We start from the raw sequence: 23,920 nt of genomic DNA on the forward strand, positions 1-23,920 counted from the left end.
CTCCCCAATTACCTTTATAACCTAAATGGTTATTCAAGGTGCCTCTGCATAAAACTCAAGTTGACAGCCTCTAGGATAGTTAAAGAAGTGAATAAATAAATATCTTTGATTCACCCATACTGGAATTCGGTGCATCATTTCTCCAAAGGAGAGGTTAGAATTAGACATGCCTTCAGAGGCTAGGGATGTCTATAATAGTGTTCCATATTTAATGGCGTAAATTCTTTTAAAGTGGCTCTTTAACTTTATTTTAAATTTCTTTCTTTCTTACAAATAATTACTACCTTATGTGGCTGAATGCTTTATTTCACTGAGTTCCATGCAAACTAAGTAGAGCCTAAGTTTGGAGTTATTCTGTAAAGTTTTGTGGAAAAAAAAGGAGGATTAATTAATGACCATCCCAATCACTAGAATGTTTTATGTACAGATTTCCAAAAATTGCCCTTTTAATAACTCTTCTTTTTAAAAACAAATCTCTTCTTCAGCTCATCTTAAAATGTGTTTTTATTTCTTATGTATCTACTTTAGGGAATAGAAATGCAGCTCAGAAATATCCTAAATTAAAAGGAAATTCAAATGGACATGAGAAAATGTCCAGAGACTGACCTATAGAATGGTCATTGAGAGTTGATGGCTTAGAGAATTTATATGTTTTGATATTGGTAATATATATTGATTTAGGAAGAACAAAAATTTTGGACTGAGAGAAATGACTTCTGTAGAAGAAGTTGGTGCTGTTTAACCAAGTTCATTATGATTTTAATATTACCTGAAGTTCTTTGATGAAATAGAAAATAAGATGGATTTCATAGGTTCTGAGGGTTAGAACTATATTTCATTAAAACAAATGCTACTAAGCTATTTTTCTGATGATTTGAGTTGATTGTTACATGATTTGAGGAAAATGAGTATGTGTGGGAAGTCTTTAAAGGGTGACAACTCTAAAACAGGTAAAAGTTCAAGCTTGTACTGACATATATCATTCTAATTATAAAACTATGACGTGAAAGAAGACAAAACGAATGTCCCCAGGAATCTATCAATTCATTAGCTTAACATTTTAAGAAGAAAAGTTTTGATTCCCCCACTTCTTGGGTACAAGCTCCTGGGCAGCAAATTTGTGACCTCAGTTAGGACTCAGAATACTGACAATGGGAGGAAGGTCAGAGTTAGGGCAGCCAGAGCAAAAGCACTTCCACTAATCACAGATTTCATTGCCTGACTTGGGTACTACAGCTCTCTTACTTTCTTAGTTATTTGTGTGTGTTTTGTTTTATTCATGTATTACTGATCCATTCTTCTCAGTACTATTTTAGCACTGTGAACTTGTAACCAAAGGATCCAGTCTTGATGAGTCAACCAGGGCCACCTTTGGCTAGATATGGGCCTATCACATCTCACTAAGTATCTAGTTCAAGGCTAAGCCCATCAGAGATTAACACACTGAGCTCCTTGGACTCTAGTATGATTTTCCAGACATCAACCTAAACAATGAAAAAAGAGGAATGATACAATTGAAAAGCTAGTAGAAGATTAAAATTTTTCTAATTTGAGGGTAAAGTTTTCAAATTTTAGGAGTCCCTGTGAAAAGAAATATCTATATTACAAAAACCCTAGGTCAGAGAAAAGAGTACCTATATAAGAATACTGAGGAAAATATTTCACTGCTGACTGATACACTAAAATTTCAGTGTCAAGTTCAGAGATCTGAATTGTTGTACTAACTTTGCACCTCAACTGCAGAGGTTCCCAGCAAGATTTAATTAAAGAATCTTTCACTTTAAAAGTAGCTATCATAAAATCCTCATTTGAACAATTATGTCAAAGATTTTTTTCTAAACTTTCATTATTATATTTGAAAACTTATGATATAAACTTATTTTAAGGGGGTCACTAAATATTCACTAAAAGACAGTGTAAGTTAAAATGGTTAGATTGAAAACCAAAATTTTGGATTTGGATTAAATAATTTGGATTATTTAACAGATTCTAATTTGGAGGTGGACACTAGAACCTTTTGAAATTACAAAAATTACAGAATACAAAGAATTACTGCACATTAATAAAATACAATATTGTACAGAATAAATACAAATTTTCATTAGGCCTTGCTATAAACTGAATGTTTGTGTCTTCCTCGAATTCATATGCTGAAATCCTAATCCCCATGTTATGGTATTAGGAGTTGGACCCTTTGGTAAATGTTTAGGTTGTAAGGGCAAAGCCTTCATAAATGGGATTAGTACCCTTATAAAAGAGACCCTGCAGAGCTTCCTTGCTCCTTCTACCATATGAGGACACAGGGCAAAGTGTGAACCATCTGTGAACCAGGAATCAGGCTCTCTCCAGATACCAAACCTGCTGTCACCTTGATCTTGGACTTCTCAGCCTCCAGATCTATGTGAAATACATTTCTGTTGTTTAGAATCCACCCTGTCTATGGTATTCTGTTATAGTAGCCTGAGCTGACTAAGTCAGGCCCTATCAAGATGTAAAGAATCTAAATAATATTATTATTTTTGTCTCATTTTAATAAGCATCTGTAACTTTGAAATATGTAACTAAAACAACTTGACAGTGTTACTTATTGTTGTGTTTTAATTCAGTGGAAATATTTATTTTGATTTTAACTACAAACTAGCAGTCTTCACATAGTATTTTTCTTTTAAAAAGTACCCTCTGAAGTTAGTGCATCTGTATTTATCCCATTTCACATTCAGCTGCTAAAAGTAACCCCATAAACAAAAGCTACATAATTCTGGTGGTAATGTATAGAATAAATAATATAGGCAAAAAATGATATATTAGTACAACAAGGTAACTACAGTTTTCATGAATTAGTAAGAGTTATTTTGCGACTTCATGCAGCTGTTTAATAAATATTATCTGATGGGGACCATGATGAATGATTTGTCCATAGACCATTTAACTGTGATATAAATGTCTGATCTTTGTTGCCTGCTTGAATACTTATGATTCGAACAAAAGGAATTATTCCTGAACCGCAATAAAATAGACTCCTTCAGCTGTCCCACTATATAAACATCAAAATTTGGTGCAAAAACAAAACAAATATTTCATGCCAATTGATTGGGAAAGGGCTATTAAATGTTGGGAAAGCTATTCCTTTGGACTTAATACTTAAACATGAGACCTGAAAAAGGGAAGGCTCTGAAGAGTCTCCAGTGGCCTAGTGAAGAGTTAAAGAAACACAGAAACATCCCCAATATCAGCTGAAGATTATCAAGTTTAGCCAAAGCAACATGTTTTTAAAATACTGCATCCCCGCATCCACAAATGTTTTTGCAAGTATGTCTACCAAGCTCACACTGAAAATACCAGGAACTCTTCTGAGAGTTCCTCACAAAACATTTTGCCAGGGGTGTCAGTGGTGGTCACCCTTTGGAAGCAGATGCAAAGATATTTATATGATCCTCAGTGGCCTGTGAGTGAAGGAATGTTTTTCTTTCATGACTGACACGAAGTTTTCTATTTGGAAATGCTTTAAAGAAAACAACATTTGCTCTTGAAATTTTTCACTGTCCTGTTAGAACATGATCAAATATAATGGTTGCCTCTTGGAGCACTAATTTCACTTTGCTGGTGTGGACCTGCTATGATCTGATTGCTCTACTATTTGGTAGAGAACTTTAAGGTTTGAATACATTTGTTGAGAGAATGAACACTAACTGTTATGTAATTGTTGGGAAGACCCTCTTGCCCCCCAACAGAAAGAGATCAACACAACAAGACAACATAGAATAAATCGAACCTTTTTCTCTGTGAAAGACTAGCCAAATCCTTGCGGAGAGGCCATAAGGCCCTGACAGAGGTCCGTGAATGGCAACTGGAGAATGTGAGTGCAAATGTATGTTACAGAAAACCACACCTAGGGATCCATAAGCTTTACATGGACAATAAGTAAATCCTTATGTTTACTGTCCCCTTAACCCTCCAAAAAACCTGGATTTCTTAGTGGTGACAAGCTATTGCTATTCTTTTGCCTGTAGTTAAGAACAAGTTTCTTCTTAGGCCATTGGACAAATACCTGATTATTCTTGGAATAATTCAACCCAACCCACTTCTTATTCCCAGCTACTGAAGAGCAACTGAAATATAGGATTTACTTTATGATGGTCCCTGGATATTTAGAACAGTGTGTAAAGCTACTCTCTCATCAACAGACTTGTGCTCTTTGGGCCACAGAGGGCAGGATCAGGCTCAATGTAAATTTAAAGAGCTTCTTGTTTTAAAATTGACGTGGGAAAATAGTATAAAGACCTCCAAAGCACAAACCTCAAATTGCTTGCACGTTTTCTTTCCATGTGGACCTGGGATTCCTGTCTGAAACTTTTCTCTGGACTTTATCCAAGACGTTTCTGGTATAAAATACTCAAAAGACAAGACTTTCATGAAAGGTCTTCAATCCTATACTCTTACTCCTTAGAAGATGACTTGGAAAAGACCTCCAATACAAGATCTTTCCCTTGAGAAAGGATATTGATAGCATTGTTTTTTCCTGACACAGAATACAATAAGAGGATTATATTTCTATGAATCTCTGTTCTGGCCTTGGATGAATTAATAAAATTTAGAGAAATAATCAGCTTTCTTTAAGAAAGAAAATAATTTGCTAAAATTATTTTCCCAACACACAAAGACACTGAAGTTTAAAACGTTACATATTCCTTTAAAATGATGCCAGCGTACACTAGTTACTAGGAGGAAGGATTCTTTTTATGTAGTACCAATGGCAACGTATCTTCTTAAGCTACTGTAACAAAGTAAGACTGGGTGACGTAAACAACAGTAATATATTTTCTCGTAATTCTGGGAGCTGTAAAGTCCAAGATTAAGGTGGCAGCCAATGGTTCCTGGTGAGAGTGCTCTTCCTGGCTTGTAGATGTAGGTATAGACATACATTTTTGCTATGTCCTCATATGGTATGGAGAGAGAGATCACTCTCATCCTCTACTTATAAGACCACAAATCCCAGTGGATTAGGATCCCGCCATTATACTTCATTATCCTTTATTATCTACTAAAAGCCCTATCTCCAAATGCATTCAGGGCTTAGAATTCAATATATGAATTGTGGGTGCTGGGGAGCACAATTCAGTCCGCAATGATAATTTTGATAGAAATCTTAACTATCAAAGAACTGCCTCGGCCACACTTCTGCAATGGAGAGTTGTTCAACAGGTAATAAAGTTTCAGTTATGCAAGATGAATAAGTTTTAGAGATCTACTGTGTATAGTAGATCTACTATACTATGTTGTACATAGTACCTATAGTTAGCAATACTGTGCTGTATACTAAACAGTTGTTAGGAGAGTTGTATTCTTACCACACACACACACAAAGGCAAGAGGGGGCAGGAGGAAATGTTTGCAGGTGATGAATATGGTTATAATCTTTTTTTTTTTTTTTGCGGTACCCGGGCCTCTCACTGTTGTGGCCTCTCCCGTTGCGGAGCACAGGCTCTGGACGCGCAGGCCCAGCGGCCACGGCTCACGGGCCCAGCCGCTCCGCGGCATGTGGGATCTTCCCGGACCAGGACACGAACCCGTGTCCCCTGCATCGGCAGGTGGATTCCCAACCACTGCGCCACCAGGGAAGCCCCTGGTTATAATCTTTGATTGGAGATGGATTCATGGGTGTATGCATATGTTCAAACGTATCAAACTGTGTACATTAAATATGTGATGTTTTAACATATCAATTATACCTCAGTAAAGCTCTTAAAAATATAAAATGGCTGTGGACACTTACATATCTAGAAGTTTAAAAAATAAGAAGGAAAAGAAAGAGGAAGTGAAAAATCAGGTAAAATATGACAAGATTTGTTTATTTTGTTGAATGAAAAGCCATCAAGACATCAAGCAATGAAGGAACAAAACTAGCTCATGGAAGCATGAAAACTGACAATGAGTTGAGGTGATGGGAAGAAGGTATGAAGCAAATCTTCCTGGTTGGCAATGTTTGGGAAAAGCCAAGTTTTCATATGAAAATCAAGAAGCATAGAAGAAATTCCAGGAGACACTAAAAGAAAATGAAAACTACCACTGAGCAGGAAGGTAACCGTGGTTCATTCAACAAAGACTTATTGAACTCCTGTCACGTGCAAGGCAATGTGGTAACTCTGTGGAATACAAAAACGACCTGGTCCTTACTCTTTTTTTGGAGCTTACAAATTTTGATAGAAACAGTTATTAACCAAATAACTTCAGAAATAAATGTAAAAACCAAATTCTGAGAAGTACATGGAAGGAGAGGTTTTGTTGCTATAAATATACAATAAGGAATTTGACCGAGTCAGGGGAAGTCAGATGAAGAAATGATAACTGACTTGAAATTTGAACAATGGGTAGCTGTCAACTAGGTGAGGAAGGAAGAGAAAATTTTTCAGGGGAGAGGAGATGGCAGGGGTGAAGGAACTATAATGAGAATATGGAAAATATGAGGTATAGGGAGAAAACTATTCTGGCTGGAACAGAGAGCATGGAGAGAAATGTATATGAGGCTAAAGATAGGGGTGGAGGAGTAAAGGATGGTTTTGTTTTGTCTGTGTCCTAAGATCAAAGAAAATGATTAAAGAGTTTTAAACTGTTGTGTATGTGTGTGGTATGCCAGGCATAGGGAATGATATATTCAGATTTTTTTTTAAATGTCATCCTGTTTGCAGTGTGGAGAAGGGATTGGAGGGGAAAGCTGGTGAACGTGGATATAGCTCCACTCAGAAGGCCACCCAAATATTCAAGATGAAAATAATGCTGTCTTGGATAAAGGAAACAGTGATGAAGTGAAATGGAGATTTGATAGATACATAGAAAATAAAATTGACAGGACTTAATGATGGATCAAATGTGAGGAGTGAAGGAAAGAGCATGTTTAGGATTGTTCTAGGCTTTTGGATTTTAAACTGTGTAAATGGTGGTACCAGTCATGCAAAAGAGAGCTTAAAAAAAGCAGATTAGACCATCCTATAGGATAAATGAAGAAAATCAGAGAAAAAGATAATAAACGATAAAAGTCTCCAACCAGGCAAGTTGCTGGTGGTAAAAGGTGGGGAACAATTTGAACAGCCAACAGGTATATCCTAGCAGGTGTACTTTAATGGGACATCAGCCTTACACATATGACATGTAGCAAGAAAGTTGTTCTCAGAGGGATACCTGGGGTTCCAGAGATCTTTTCAGGGGTCTAGGAGGTCAAAACTGTTTTCATAACAATGCTAAGATGTCACTTGTCCTTTTTACAGTGGAATTTGCAGTTGCACTTGATGTATGATATCCCAAAAGACTGAATGCAGAAGCAAATATGAGACACTCAGCTATCGTCTTCTAATTAAGGTAACATTAAAAAAATTTACAAAAAATCTAAAGCAACGTCATTGTCCTCCCTATTTTTCTGAAAAAAATAGTTATTTTTCTTTTAAAATGTTATATTAACATCCAATGAGCTTATTATTTTTAATGAATTAAATGTTTTTTAATTTATGTTTTAATTTCCAATACAGTAGATATTGATTCATATAACCCACGCAGACAATTTGGGGTTCTCAATAATGTGTAAATATATCTTCAGACCAACTGATTTAAATACTCAATGGGATATCTAAGGGACATCAACTACAAGATAAGGGACATTAACCACAAGTTAGCTTTTCAGTTGCCAAAGAGCTACTAAAGTTCACTTCAGAAAAACACGATTAGTCCCAACAAATATTATTTCTCTCTGAAAAGCAGTGAACTAATGTATAGAACAAACTCTTATTCAGAATATGAAGTTATTATTATAGGGGAAGACCATAAAAATATCAGTACTTCATTTAAGCACTGCATGGGACTTCCAATCTTGCTATATGTTTGCAGTGTCTTAAAATTTCATATTCTTGGAAGTCTGTTAAAAGTTACACAGCCAGAATATGTGTGGGCTGCTGCCATTTAGGTGGACATCACCTTCTGAAGAACATGGTGTGAAGGAGGACTGAGAAGGCCTGTCCCAGAATACCCTGCTACACATTTGTCAGGGGATGAGCAATGTTCATCCTTCACTTTCAGTGTTATACTAATTGTAAGATTGAAAGTTGGAAGCAAAGTGACAAGAATAAATTTGTAGTTCATTCAGCTTTTTAACAAATAAAAGGAATTGAGAGCAGTATTCAAAACCTTGGATCTGGTGTAAACAGCCCAGTGTCAAGGCAATGTCAGCTTTTACTTTACTAGTTCACGCTAAAATTCTGAAATTTGAATTTTATCATAGATCTTGGTCTGTTTTGTTCACTTCTAGGAAAGTTCCCAGCAACTAGGAAAGCATGTGACGTATAAGAGCTATTCAACAAATATTTATTTAATGAATTCTATAGAAAAGGGGCAAAAACTCATTATGCTCTCTCTATGCTTCCTGGGATTGCTGCTATGTCCAGGGCTTCTGCTATCACATTCACTTATGACTCTGCATGACCTTCAGGGAAGACTGAACTTAGATGTACTTTGAGCACAGACATGAAGCACCTGCATCTCAATATAAGCAGAACCAAACGTACTATCTTTCTCCTCAAATTTATACCTCTCTTAAATATGTATCATCTACCCAATAACTTAGGAAGAATATTAGACTTTACCTTTTCCCTCTCATTTCCCACATTATCCAATTCATCATTATATACGGGACATTCTAACTCTTTAATATTGCTCACATCCTCCTCCACATTGTTTTGTCACTGCGTACTGCCTTAGTTCACATTCTCTTTCTTACTTGCCTGTTAAAATCAACTCTTATCAGATGCACCGGCCTCCATGCTAATTACCCAGAATACATAGTAATTCTTCTGGACCAGTAGTCTTCAAATGTTGTTGGTTTCTTTAATTTGTTTTTGTTTTTGCTCCTGTTACTAAAATAATTTTGAAAAAATATTTATATTCCCTCTCTTGCTTTCAAAGTTGACATCTACATTTTTTGTGCTAAGTTTAAGTAGCTGCAAAAGATGTGGTTTCTAGCATGTTTTAACTATCGATAGTTTTAAATTGAAAATTTTTATATCACTCTTCTAAATGGATTTAATGGACTCTAAATACCACAGTGATTTGATACCTATACCTTTTTCTGGATAAAATGTACATTATCAAGTTCTTTTTCTCCTTGAATCATTTTTCCATTCCACTTTACCCAGAGAATGTTATTTTAGTGTAATGTATTTTATTTTATGTTGGAGAATCTTTTATTCCTCACCTATCATACTTTCCTGAAAGATTTTTATATACTTAAATTTTTAAAAAATTTCTTGTGACCACAAAATTCTAAGAGATAAATGCACACTATACTAAACACACACACAGCCACAAACACACAAATATACATATATATGTATACATGTTATGGATAGAGTTATACAATTATTAGCAGAACGTAAATGATAAACAGCATTAATATATAGTATTTTCAAAGGTCTCTTTGTTTAGTGTCCCCAGGACAGTGCACCACATTAATATTCAGGAAGGATTAGCAGTTTGCCTTTTTTCAATAAAGTAGCAAAGGGCAATTGTCAATGGGCAGGGAGGAAGTTGAACTTGACTGACTCCTTGGGAACACATGCATCTCAAGGAGAAGACTTTGGGAAAGAATTCATATAGAAAACTAGGAGCTGGAATTTGAGCCCTTTAACCTGTCCATGCCCATAAACCCCTAGGACAGTCTTTGTGTTCCCTGGGGTTTCATAGATACCGATTTGGAAGCTACTGTTCTAGATGACAAATCAGATAAGACCACTCTCCCTGCTTAATTTTTCAGTGTTTCTCATGGCAACTGGATGGGCTACTCTTGGATCCTACTTCATTTGCCTCACATCAATCTTATTTTTCTTATCTTCTTCCATTTCTCTGTCTTTACCCCATCCCTACCCATATCAACCTAATTACCATGTCTTGAATATTGCCGTTCTGCTTCACCCATCATGTCTTTGCACACCTTTCTCACTGGCCTACCTAATCACATTTTGTAGAATTGAAATAAGGATTATTGACAGTAGATGGAAAGCACCCTTCTGTAGATGTTAAATAAATGGTAGCAATTATAACCTTCTTATGCAGTTATTATATAATTTTAAAAAAGAGTTATAAAATTCCCCTTCAGCTTTAGAGGAGACAAGTGACACAATCATAAACTCTATTCTTTTCTTCAAACATATTGAAAACTCAGAATGAATTCAAGCAATTGGGACTGAGAGAAAACCAGAAAGCTCACCGAAGAATCAAATGATACAAATAAAAAGTGACAATGAATATTCTCTTACAACTAGTGCATGTAAACATGTGTGTGGTATACAGAATTCTAATACACCCCTAAGGTTCCTATCCACTGATGTACACTCTGTAATCCCCTCCCCTTGAGTGCGGGTAGAACTTGTGAATATAATGGGAGAGCCACTCCTGTAATTAGCTTATGTTGTACAACAAAAGTGAAGAGACTTTGTAGATGTAGTTAAAGTTCCCAGTCAGTTGACTTGAAATTAATTAAAGGAAGACTTCCTTGGGTGGGCCTGACCTAATCAGGTGAGCTCTTTAAAAGCAGGTGCAGAGCCTTCTGCATTGAATCACAGTGTGGAGGCAAAAACTGACCAGTTATTTTTCAGTCATTTTCCCTAATAAAGATATACCATTTTCCCAGGAAAACAAAACACTGTTATTTTTACCTTTCACAACTCTGTGTTAAGGGGAAAGAAATTATATGGAAGTTCTAAAGGATATGATTTCTGAACAAGTCCTTTTGACATTCATCCCCAGTGCAGAATCTTGGGTAAAGTTGCCTTATAAAATTGTAATACCTTTGAAAAATATTCTTAATAAATAAATGGAAGAGAGTGCAGAGGTCAGAGGTTGAAAGTAACAGAAAGCTATCCTGTTGGCCTTGAAGAATTAAACTGCCATATTGTGGAGAGGGTCATGTGGTAGGAAACATCAGGCAGTATCCAGGAGTTGAGGATCTCAGCACTACAACCACGAGAAACTGAATTAGAATATTGGAATGGGACACCAAGTCTTAGATGAGACAGTAGGTCTGGTGGGCACCAGGACTGTGGCCTTGTAAGATCCTAAGCAGAGGACACACCTGACTCATGCCTTGACTCCTGACCCACAGAAACCATGAGATAAGAAATATGTGTTATTTTAAGCTACCAAGTTTTTGATAATTTGTTATGCAGCAATCGAAAATTAATACACAATTGAAACCATCACCAAATTCCTTAGTTTTGCATTGTAGCCTTTACTATATGTATAAGCCAAAATATCTGGAAGACATTCTCTCTGATGCTTTCCAAAATTCCTGAATGTCACTTTATTTCATTAATTTTAATAAAAATATAGTCTCTCTATATAAAGTAGAAACTAAAATCTGTCCTGTAATAAAACATTTTTAAAATATTCCCAAAGCTGAAAATATTTTTATCTTAACTACAATTGACCCTTTAACAGCATGGGTTTGAACTGCATGGGTCCACTTATACGCTGTTTTTCTCTATAGTAAATGCTATAGTACTACATGATCCCAAGGTTGGATGAACTCACGGATACAGAGGAACCCAGGAGGTTCAGCACCCCCTAATCATCATGTTATATATACTATATACTGTATATAGGTTGTATATATTAATACTATATAGGTTGTATGTACTATATAGGTTGTATATACTATATACTGTATATAGGTTTGGGTCACAAATTCTGCCACCATTTTCTCAGAATTAGCATCCTATAAACATCACCCTCTGTTTAAAGAAGCCGTCAGAATTGTTGCACATTAGTTGTATAAATAGCTAAATGTGGACAGAAAAGAAAAAGAAATTTATCTAATAGTTAGAAGTGTCATATTCATTCTATTTTTTTCCTCTCCCAATGTCTTTTAAAAATAGCCAGTCTTATGCATGCCAGTTGAAAGGTGAACGTGCCAGTGAATAGGCATGTGAGTGTGTGTGTGTGTGCGTGTGTGTCTGTTTATACTGGTCTTATTCCAGAGACGATTTTTGAGTGCCTAAAACACACACAAAAAGAAAAATGGAGGGGAAACTATTGGTTTATTGTACCTAGCTGGTCTAGAATTATGGACAGATTAACAAGATTTAAAAACTCATTGAATTGAACTAACCAATCTATACGGAGAAACACTGTCACAAGAGTCATCCCTTATTTTAAAGGACCAAACAGATGGTTCAATTTCCTTGGAACACTGTGTTCACATTGAGAGCCTTCCAGATTCTGCAGTTATTTCACATATGCCAGACACATCTCCTTTCTGTGGGTTTTATTTGAGTCGTCCAAAACATTTCCTTTTATTAGCAGGTCTAAGTGGAGAGATATTTACCTTGGCAGTATCATAGTGTAGATAATACTGAATAAGTCTGTTCAAAGAAAGAGCCTCATCATGCCATCTAGGGAAATATGCAAATCCCTATCCATAGCCTCATAATTGTATATTTATCATTCTGGGTGCTGGTACCTGATTGTATGTCTTTACATTTTTCTCTCTAGATATATATATCTTTATATTAGCCAGCCAATTTATAACATGATTCCACCTTACTAAATTTATGCAATTCTGATTTGAAAGCATTTTAGGATCCAGTTCAAAAAATAAGACTGTACACATAGAAATAAAAGCATGTTTATGTCTAATTATTATCCAGGATTATTTCAGAGAAGAATAAAAGTGTGTGAGTTAACTGTGGAGGAGAGGACCAAGATTTAAAGGGATATCACAAAGCAAGTAAGAAAAGAAGCTTTTATCATAAACTCAGGAAAGTTGGGTAAAGGCCAGTATGTAGAAGGATAGTAGGACTGCTAAAAAACAGGTTGAGGGCTTCCCTGGTGGTGCAGTGGTTGAGAGTCCGCCTGCCGATGCAGGGGACACAGGTTCGTGCCCCGGTCCGGGGAGATCCCACATGCTGTGGAGCGGCTGGGCCCGTGAGCCATGGCTGCTGAGCCTGTGCATCCGGAGCCTGTGCTCCGCAACGGGAGAGGCCACAGCAGTGAGAGGCCCGCGTACCGCAAAAAAAAAAACAGGTTTAAAGAGAATGCAGGCTGTGTATAAGGGCAGCCAGAGAGGTGAGGACCAGCTACTAGAGATTAAAGATGTCTGTGAGAAGCTCCTGTTAGACTTAGTTTTCTACATTGCAGCCTCTGTCATTCACCAGAAGATGTGCATAGTCAGTTGACAGCTCATGTTATGTCTGGGAGGATAGGTAGGAAAAGGATACAGGATTGGAAGGTAAGAATCCGAGGTCCTAGCTCTTATGGCCCTAATGACACTACGATACTGCACATAATCCCTGATCGTTTTCCTCCCTCTGTAGATTTTTTTTTCCCTTTTTCTTGGTAACATGAGAATGTTTGTCTTTACCATAAGTATAAATGTTTTGTGTGTACGTGTGCACTTGTGTGTGTATCTCTTTCAAAATAATGGCTCTCTGAAAATGCAAAAGATTGGGTAGGATTATGTAACACATTCTAAAAATGTTAAAACCTATACACGTAAAAGTATCAAGTAAAATAGTTGTTAACCTGTCTCACTAATAATCGCCTGCTTAGATCCAGTCTGTGAGAGGAAAAGGAAGCAATAAATTTGACCCTAACTTACCGCACACTTTAATTGCACAGTACTCCCAGGGGGTGTCAGGGTCAAGAGTATAGCACCATGGCCTCGGCTTGCCATCAGGATTGCGGCAATAATTATCATCAAAGCCCTTGTCGGGATATCTGCAAACCACACCAAGAAAAGTGTCATGTAAATCTGCCTGGAACACCACCCAGCTCTCAGCTCACAAAATAACTTTTGACTTAGCTCGGATACTGTTAGCTGAGGAAAGAAGAGGTTTTCTATGCTTTGCCTTACAAGGACTGCTAATCATTAACTGCTGAATCTATTACTGTGCATATTCTACTAAGGCCAGAGTACCATCCCCTTTGCTAATAAGTTAGGTCCACTTGGTACCGGTCCACTGGTTGAGGTCCCAAACTGAATCCCCTTCTTACAAAGCCCAATTAAGGACAGATTACATAAACATGACCTCGTGTAGAATGCTCATTAAGAAAACAGGTCCTCTTCTAGGGCAGACTTAAAGTTCAAACTGAAAGTTAGGTTTCAATAGCTATGTTACTAATGATAGCTCAATTTTAGAGCTAGAGTCTTCCTGGGTCATGCCCTCACCTCCAGCAGAGCTAGAGACAAACTCCATCACACCACTTTCTCTATACCCACCTCCCTTTAAATTAACAGGGTCCTGAATTGGTGAGTTGTTTTTAATTGCTACCATATTCCTTCTGCTCTCACGTAAAAGACAAGAGATGCACTAAAAAACAAAGCAGTTTTAATTTCATCTAGAAGAGCAAGACAAAAAGAGAAAGAAGAAAGAAAAAACACCTTTCAGCAATTTCAGAAGAAAGGTGGGGATAGACCTTCTTCTGTAGTTATTTGTATTTTTATTCTTTATAATAAAAAGAAGGAAAAAATTTTTTCAACTAAAATGTTTCCTGTGAAATGAATGGGCCAAAATACACATAATTTTTAAACCATTTAAACTCAAAACCTACTCCTGAGGAGAAAAGTAGACTTGGTTGCCTGACTTTTCCAGATGGGCAACTTCAAAATCCATCACAAGAAAGCAGCCAAAGAATTGTTTGCTCCACCTTTCATTCCCCCTCTATGGGCATGACCTGCATCACGGTGTCACACATTGACCCCACTTTACCTAAGTCACGGAAGGTGTGGCATTAGAAGGAGATTCACATTCACTTTTATTTAACAATAATGCCGCCCTCCCCAGCTTGGGCCTGTCAAAGTGCTTATTATTGAGTGAGCTTTTCTCTTTTTGCTGCTGTGGAAGGGAAAGAGGAAGCTTCTATTACTGTTTTCCTTCTCCAGCCACTGATGCTTCTGTGTTCAGGACCATCCTGATTTCAGGGACTCTTAACCTAATCCGCCAAGCCCAGTTGGAGGTGAAGCCAGCACTCTCATATACCTCATCATAGATCCCTGTGCCCCAAGACTATCAGGAAAACATTACATGAGGAGAATTTCCATGGTAATTTGCCACGGGGCAAATAACAGTTTGTAAATAGAATCACTGGACGCAGGATTTGGTGGTATTTTACCTTTCTGGCAAGAATTTATGCCGATGTGGCGTCTGATGATCCCAGCGCTGACAAATCTTGCCTGATTCTGTGTGATCCATGGGACCTCGATAACTTTCCCCATTGCAGGTCATGCATTCAACTAATAAAATTAAAGCACGGCATGTTAATTGCTTCTGACAGCAAAATCAAGAACACCACTGTTCCATTTAAAGAACAGTAAATCACCTATTTAGCAAGGATATTTTTAGAAAAACTTACATACCCTTTTAACTTTAAATTAGGGCTTAATATCCATTAATAGTGGTATAAAATACTCCCTACTGAACTTTTCATACAGTTTAAATGGGATTTTCGTAGTTAGTGTCATACAGATTTACCATAGGGCCAAGATGCTGCCTTTCTAATTTTTTCATAACTGTCCAAAAGGTACCTAGAAACTGAAAATCCTTGGGGATTTTCCCTTTGTTGTTCTAAAATGCCAGGGGTCTCAATATCTATACTGTCAACACGATAGTGCTCTTCTCTCAACTTACCCTGCAACACATACACAGAAAATACACAATTTAAAATGAGTACACATCACACTTCTACAGTTAATGCCAAGATCAGGACCAGACAGATCTGAGAATGTGAATATTTTATAGGACGATATCACGGTTCCTTTCTATCAGTGAGTATACACATCGAATAACTGAGCAGACTCGCATACTTATCTAACTTAGGATAGAACATGACCTGCTATTGAACTTCTTGTACTCACTGTTTTTAAAATGTGTAAGTTGATCTAATTATGCTGGATATTGTTGATGACTCTGTGAAGTTAATTAATAGTTCTCTTCTGGCTGGCCTCTTATACCACACTGAAAACTCTGAATCACATCAACTAGCTGAAAATAAGGCTTCTCAAATGGACAGGTTGATTTGTAGCACGGCAGGCATCCTGTGGAATAAATCATTGCTTGGCTTTCCTACAGATCCGGCAAACTTCCCCAAACACATCATTTGTATCTTGTGATTACTGATTGTCTAACATTAGCTGAAGTGGGAAAAGATATCAGTGTTTAGTTTTATCCACCGGGATCTAGCCTAATGAGTATTTTTAGAAGTTCGGGATATAGTATTAGAATCGTCACTTTTGAACTTTGATTTTTATAACCTAATAGGCCGTTAATAACTAAATCCCTAAAACATGAAACCATTTGGCCTGATCCATCTGCTTCTTTTCGTGCAGGTTGATCTATGAACTAAGACAAGGGACCAATTCAGCTTCCTCTCATTTGATACTGAGATCCCCCAGACAACAGTCAGTAAGCTCCTGAAATATAAATGACAGGGATCCAAGAGCATACTGATAAAGGTGCTCTGGTTGGCCAAGGTCAATCCCACATAGGTTATGTAGTATCACATTTCAGCTTTCCATCTGAATGGGGGTACAAACTTAGTTCCCATTTTAAAAAGAATGCAAGGTTTGATATGTTCACAGAAAACGATACAACATTGATCATTGTTGTTTGCTCCTTTGTATTGAATGAAAGAGTAGAATAGAATCCTGTGATCACAAATAAGGGGATAAAATATCCACACGTACAATTTCTAATCTTGTATAGTACTCAGGAATCAAAATATACCTATTTTGTCTCAGTCAGAAAATGCAGTTTATAAGAGTATATCCTTTTCTAATTAGAGTGAATAAAAGTATTTTCCGGGAAACTGTGTTGGGGCATTATTTAAAAACACTTCTCCTGAAACTTTAGAATTTTTAATTTTCTTAAGGAAACATAGCTACACAAATGAAACAGGTGATTCTATAAGGTGACTGCTTTCCAGCATGAGCAGTAGATCAGTGCTTCTCCAAACTTTAATGTGCGTAAAAGTTACTTTGAGATCTTGTTCAATAAAGAGCAAGTTCTGATTCAGTGAGTCAGGACTGGGGCATTAATAACAAGCTCCCAGAGGATGGTGATGATGCTGGTTCTTGGACCTCACATTGAGTAGCAAGTTTGTAGATAATTTATTCAATTCTGAAAGTTCTTAGTGTTTGGCTTTTAGGAGAGAATGGATTTTACTTAGACCTTGAAGGATGGATAAGATGTGGATAAACTATAAGGGGGCAAAATAACATAAACGGTACAGAAACATAAATTAGTATGCTGTTTATAGTGAAGTGAAGAGAGAGTTATGAATGCAGGTGCAGAACTAATGAGATTGAGAAATAATAAAAGTTAACCCAAAGAATGTTAGATTTTCGAAGGCAATGAAAGTTGCTGTTGGGGTGGGAATTAAGTGAATCCTGTGATAGGACTGAGATGCTAAGTATATTATGTTACATATTCTTTGATTATTCAGTACTTTTAACATATAAGAAATCATTTGACCCTTGCAGTGAGGAAAACAAGGCTCACAAAAGTTTTAAGGGACTTACCTAAAACAGAAAATGCCAGATCTGTGCCTGGAACATAGGTCCTCTGACCCACAGTCCAGCGCTCTTTCCATTCTCCCTAATTGCCTCTTTGTCCTACATATTTTAACTTGTTTCCTACACATTCTTACTGGTCCAACTTTAAGATAGGTTGAAAGCAAAACTTTTAGAAAGTCAGTCTCCCTGCCTTTGCTCAGTATTGTCCTCATTACCCTCTTCGCTCCTGTTTATAGCAGTAGGTTGCCCGCCTGTTGGATTCTCACCTATTGGGAGCTAGGAGAAATGAGACTGGCCATCTTATTCAAGGATGAAAAATTTGTGGTTTCTCCATTGCATCAAACCATCAGGTTAGTCATAAAAATTACTTCGAGAAAGGCAAATTTTGAACTCATATTTACTTCTCAAACTTCAAGAATTCTAAGACTCTTTTAAGTTTTCCCAGCTCAAAGTCAAGCCGTATAGGTGGAAACCAAGTCCACCTACCTACCAAGGACTCAGGTGAAAGCATTATCTATATAGGAGTGCAAGAGGGTGAGGACTGCACCTCCTGCTGTATTTCCTTTTGACTCTCTCTATTGTTGCCAGTGTATTATTTAATCATTCCAGCAAGTTCTTCCCTTAAAAAAAACAAACAAAAGCAAAATACTGTCCCAGTTCACAAAAGCTCAAACTAAATAAATGTTTATGTTCATAAGTAAATGAATACCTTTTTCTAATTATAGTTCTGCTCTAATTGTTAATAGAAAACCCCCAAAACTACACATTAATTGTAATATAACTAGGATTAATTTAACACCTTTCTCATATACTAACTAAACTCAAAAATTACTGTGTTCCATTTTTATCAATCATAAAACCACAAGCGATCTGAGTTTACAGACTAAAACAGGTATTTTGAAAATACCTCTCAGACAAATCCACTCTAGTGATTACTTCAGCAAAACTGAATGTTTAAAATATGAATAGTCTCACAAATCCACATTTATAAATAATTGTTTTATTTAAATCTTTGTTTTTAAAAGTCTTTTGCCACACAGAGTATGGAATTACACATTTAAAGTTATGGCAGTATTATTTGGTATTTTATGTGTAAGGTATTTAAAAATAATGATTATGGCTTAATATAATGCATTTATTTGAATACTTATCATTTTAAAAATCTGTTTCAATGATTAGTGATTGCTTTCTTTTAAATCCCAAGCAAATGTTAAAGCAAGAAGTCAAATTTTATATACCTCTGTTTTCCATAATCTTTGAATTAAACATTAATGGTAATAGTTTCTTTACATAATTATGTAAGGTTCTAAATGTGATAAACGAGTATTCATTTTGGAATGCTTTATATATTTCAAAGGTTTAAATTAAAAGAAAATAATTTTAATCTTTAAATACCAGATATATTTTTATGAACCAAAATTGCAGACAAATTTCAGGTGATTATTTAGCAAATATTTTAATATAGTTAAAAAATTTTCAAAAAATATATACTGTTCTACTTGTCCTTTTCCAAAGAACAGTCCAAAGTTGACCACATACTTTTCTTATTTAATTTTAAAATATACAAAATGATGTGATCATTAATATTTCATCCATAATAATATAACCTTTGGAACTTGACATTTACAATATCCATAGATTAAAATGTCTCACCCATCATACTATTTAAGCATTGTGGATTTTGAGGCTTTTTCCTCATATATGTATTTTAATAGAAATTTACATCATATCAACATTATTTTGTATATTTTGTATTACCCATTTTATAAATAGCTATTTTTCTTCATTAATGTATTGCCAATGCTTCTTCTTATTTTAGATCCTCTTCATTAAAATCCTGCTAAAACATTGTTTATGTTAGCATGAATTTAAATATCACAGCTCAATTCACAGTCCCTGAAATATGTTTAGCCTATAGGACAGGTGTTGGGTTACTTCTCTCACAGGAGGGTTATTCTACTCTTTCAGACTTCTAGCTGTTTCCAGAAAAAGCATATCTGCAACCTTTAATGCCACCATGACCAACAGCATCATGTGCCATTCATACTAATGATCAATGCCCTTTTCTAAGGGAGGTGCGATGACCTCAGATCATTAAAAAATATTAGGGACGTATACCCTAATGAGCTAAGGAATACCAGAAATTTTTCCAAGCATTTATTTTTTAATCACATTTATTCTACATTGCCTGTCATTTTAGATATATGCCAATATAGTTTGATGAAGGTTCTTCTTTTAAATCAGGGGTTGAAAAATCACATTCCCACAGACTAGGCAGGCAAGGTAAATGCTAAACTGTTTAAAGTTTGACCAGTTTACCTTCCCTTGAAAACACTGTCCCAGATCAAACAAAACCAATAAAGAAAACTCCTTGCCAATAACTTTCAACCTCAGAAAACTGTGATAGCGGAGAGTTCCCTAAAAGCAGGGTTTTCTTCCATGTGTAAATTTAAGACAAACATTACAGACTTATTCATACAAAACAGACATTCATAACGTTATCACAGATCAGTTTATTATTTTTAAAAGAAAAGAAAAACAATGAAGAAGTTATAGTGAACAGAATATGATATGGAATGGAAAGTAAGAATTTACAAACAGATGGAACTGGCTCTAGCACATGAATTCAAGAATGTTAAATTAACTAACAACAGAAAACAAATTCACCTTCTCTGTGACAGTTAGCTAACAATGGCCTTTTTATGTGATAAATATCAACCTAATACTTAATGAATATTATGGAAGAAATAGTTCAAAAAATATTTGGTTAATAACAAACAGGTAAAATATCTTACTATAAAAATTGGACAGCATTCCAGCCGTAATCCCCACCCCAGGTACTTCAAAATGCTACTAAATTTTGATCAGAATTCAATCCATGTTTCATTTTGATTTTCAGTATTTTAGTTTCTGACAGAACTAAAAAGCCATCTATTCAGTAGCCAGATAACCAAGAAAAATGAAACCATATACAATGCTGAAATGGTTACTCTTCCTTCTTGCCCGTCATTCAGTTTCCACTGTAAAAGTAAGGACAGTGCCCTTTCATGCCGTGAGAGGAGGTGAAGACACAGACATGGGTTTAGAGTGCCTGCCTTCCAGACAGCCTGTGATCTACTGTTTTGATCTCTTCAGATACCATTCTGAATGGTATTCAGTTCCAGACTATGTATCAAATTTGGTTCACCAAAACACACACAGGGCACTCGGACTTTCAGTGATCCCCTTCCTTTATTCTCTTCTGGGTCCATATACCCTTGCCACACCACTTCAGAATAGCTTTGACAAAACTTCTGCAGAAGCAGGTTCTGGATGAGTAGAATTAGCGTTACTCATAAAGGGCTAAGTGTCATTCTGCTCCTTTCAGGTGATGTATGGGAGCAGATTTTGAGCTATTATGAGCTCAAAACAGCAGATGAGGAAGCCCAAACTTTTACTCTCCCCGAAGAGATACCTGAGGCTCTTTTGAAATTCAAACTGATAACTTGCTCCATTATTTTGCATTAATCTGATGATAATCAGTTTTTTAAACATCCTATAAAAATGCTCGAATTATGATCTATAGTTGCAATTGAATGAACATCATATTCATTGTGATTTGATTCAATTCTGTTAACCTTTAATGTGAGTTGCAGTTTTACACAAAGGGAGAGCAGAGTGCCCCACATGGCATTCAGGTTCATTTACCTTCTGAACACTGAGGAATGTCACAGACTTCGTAGCGTACCTCTGGATTGCTTGTGAAACACCAAGGTCCCCCTTCTTCCCCTCGAGGATTTCGACAGTAGTTTTCCTGTAGGTCTTTACCCCGATAGCTCGAAGGCAAAAAGCTAGTTTTAAAATGATAATCATTACAGTATAAGAGCATGCAACTTTGGGGGGGGGCTATTAATTTTACTAACTAGTGGGTATGTTTTCCCAAAAGTGGAGAAATCCTTTATTCTATCTCAGACTTCCATAGATATTAACTTGAATTCTGTCATTTCCATCTATTCTTAAGATACTTAAATTTTATAAACATTTACCTAACTGAATTCTCGTATTCAGCAGCCTTAAGAATGATTCATCTCTGGATTCACTGAGAGTCAATCATTCTAGAGCCTAATTGACATTGTTTGAACCACAATTTCAAAGTTCCACTCAAAGGCAGCAAATGATTGAGGAAAGCCACTTAGGAGAGGACTGCAGAAACACTGCCCTAGACCTTGAAATCTCACTATTACACTGCTTATCTGAGATAATTATTTGTTTGTTTATTGCTTTTCTTATGAATGATAGCCCCCCTTTTTTCTGCACAATTGAGAAATAGATTGATAAAGTAACAGGAACAAAGGGCCTAGAAACAAATTGAATCTGGACTCAAATTTCAGCTCTGTCTTACTAACTGGAAACCCCAGCAGGCAATTTAGCCTCTTTCAGCCTACTAGCTTACCTATACACTGAGTATAGCCATAACTTATAACATCTTACACCTATGTGGTTGTTCTGAGAAGTTCAAAGAGATGAGAGAGTAATTGACACTTAATAAACTCCATCTGTTTTTAAGCACACTCCACTTAGTAGTCTTTAGACTGTCATAGTAAAAAACAGAAATGCTTATTCTCTTTAAACATTTTCAAAGTTTTCCCTGTGACTGGGGCTTGGTGCTTTCAGGTTTAGTTCATAATAGTTGGCCATTGCATGCAGACTGCAATATATTACCTTCATTTAAAATGTCTAATGCCCTGGTTATAATTTTGTTACCAGCACACAGTACTTCAACATAAGAGCAGAAGAGTTCAAAGCCCTTTTTATTCTTTTGTACTGCTTGTGACCTTGGCCTCAATGATGCTGCAAGTGTCTGCTAAACTGCATACAAAAAAAGCATAAGTAAACAATATATATCTATAGGTAACATTACTAAGCACTTCTTTTTGAAAATCCGGTTACATTTTCAATATTCAGTTCAATTTTTGCTATAAAGCTTAATTTCTACTTTTACTGACCTCTGAGATCTAAATGGTACTTAAATTACAGTGAAGTCCAAAGATCTTAGTCTCTCAGTAAATACCATTCAAATATGTTTCCTACCCATTGAAACCTCTAGTTAAGAAATGATCATTTTTGTTATGCTGTGGCATAAAATAAATATGGACATGCCTTGGGTACCAAGCAACATTTTGCAATGAAATTATTTAATTTGGACAGGAAATACACCAGAGTTAAGTGCTCAGAAAATGTAAATTATTGGTCAAAAATAAAGAGTCCAAGAGACTTACTACTAACCAAACATTTTCAAGGTATCTATTAAGTATTATAAACATGAAATGCCAAAATGTCTTTACATAAAGAGTTTATATCCCTACTTCGCTAGCATTTTAAATATTGGGGAACAAAAATTAGACATTACATCTTATGACTGACAAAAATTATAATATAATGAAAACTTATCATGACTTAACAGTTCCTAACAGTAATTTTCAAAGGAAAAATAAGTCATCTTGTGTCTTAGTTTTAGCCCCATTATTCCAGAATAATTTAAGATAATCTTTGTGCCATTGTGTGAAAATTATTTCCTTTCACTTTGCCAGTTCTTCAATTTTTCATAGTAAATTTATAATGAAATACTCATTTTTCTGATAGAATGAAAACTGACTTTTACTTTATATTTTTTTCATAAAGTACCGCATTAATCAAATTTACCTAAGAAAATCCCCCTATAACTCTATTTTCTGAAAAAGCTTGGTATAGTACTGAAAATAAGTTATTGTTGATCACAAAAATCTACATTGTTGCCCCATATGTATCACTCGACTAGTAGATGACACTAGCCCTTAGATAATTTACTTATTCTTTGGGTTTTCAACTTCACTTACGAGATGAATGGAATCAATTAGATTATTATAAGCTGCTTCATTTTATATCATTTTATGTATTAAGTTCAAAAAACTAAATAATGATTTAACACGTTAAATGCACACATATAAAATATCTACAGTTTTAGAGATTTTGTTACACACGCACACACACACACACACACACACACACATATACATATACACACATATACCTTTCCAGGGGATTTGTAAAGCAAAGAAGAAGCTGTGAAGAAGTAGCGAATGGGACTTCCCTGGTGGCGCAGTGGTTAAGGATCCACCTGCCAATGCAGGGTTCATAGGTTCGAGCCCCAGTCCAGGAAGATCCCCACATGCTGTGGAGCAACTAAACCCGTGAGCCACAACTACTGAGCCTGCACACCTAAAGCCCGTGCTCTGCAACAAGAGAAGACACTACTATGAGAAGCCCGTGCACCGCAATGAAGAGTAGCCCCCGGTGGTCACAACTAGTGAAAGCCCACGCACAGCAACAAAGACCCAACACAGACAATAATTAATT

General features: G+C 36.1%; 1 protein-coding gene across 2 annotated transcripts in view; it reads right to left on the reverse strand.

The window, feature by feature from the left end:
* The window catches only part of HGF (hepatocyte growth factor), a 79,947-nt gene that overhangs the window by 31,661 nt on the left and 24,366 nt on the right, over window positions 1-23,920 (reverse strand). Inside the window, exons 5-7 of one of the 2 annotated variants that reach the window (XM_065884363.1) lie at window positions 21,233-21,375; window positions 15,148-15,268; window positions 13,634-13,752 (exon numbers count right to left, since the gene is read on the reverse strand). In XM_065884363.1, coding sequence (XP_065740435.1) covers window positions 13,634-13,752; window positions 15,148-15,268; window positions 21,233-21,375 — 383 coding nt within the window. The remainder of the gene's footprint in view (window positions 1-13,633; window positions 13,753-15,147; window positions 15,269-21,232; window positions 21,376-23,920) is intronic. The other variant, XM_065884364.1, reaches the window with a different exon arrangement.

The sequence above is a fragment of the Phocoena phocoena genome, chromosome 9 (assembly GCF_963924675.1).
Source record: "Phocoena phocoena chromosome 9, mPhoPho1.1, whole genome shotgun sequence".
NCBI lineage: Eukaryota > Metazoa > Chordata > Mammalia > Artiodactyla > Phocoenidae > Phocoena > Phocoena phocoena.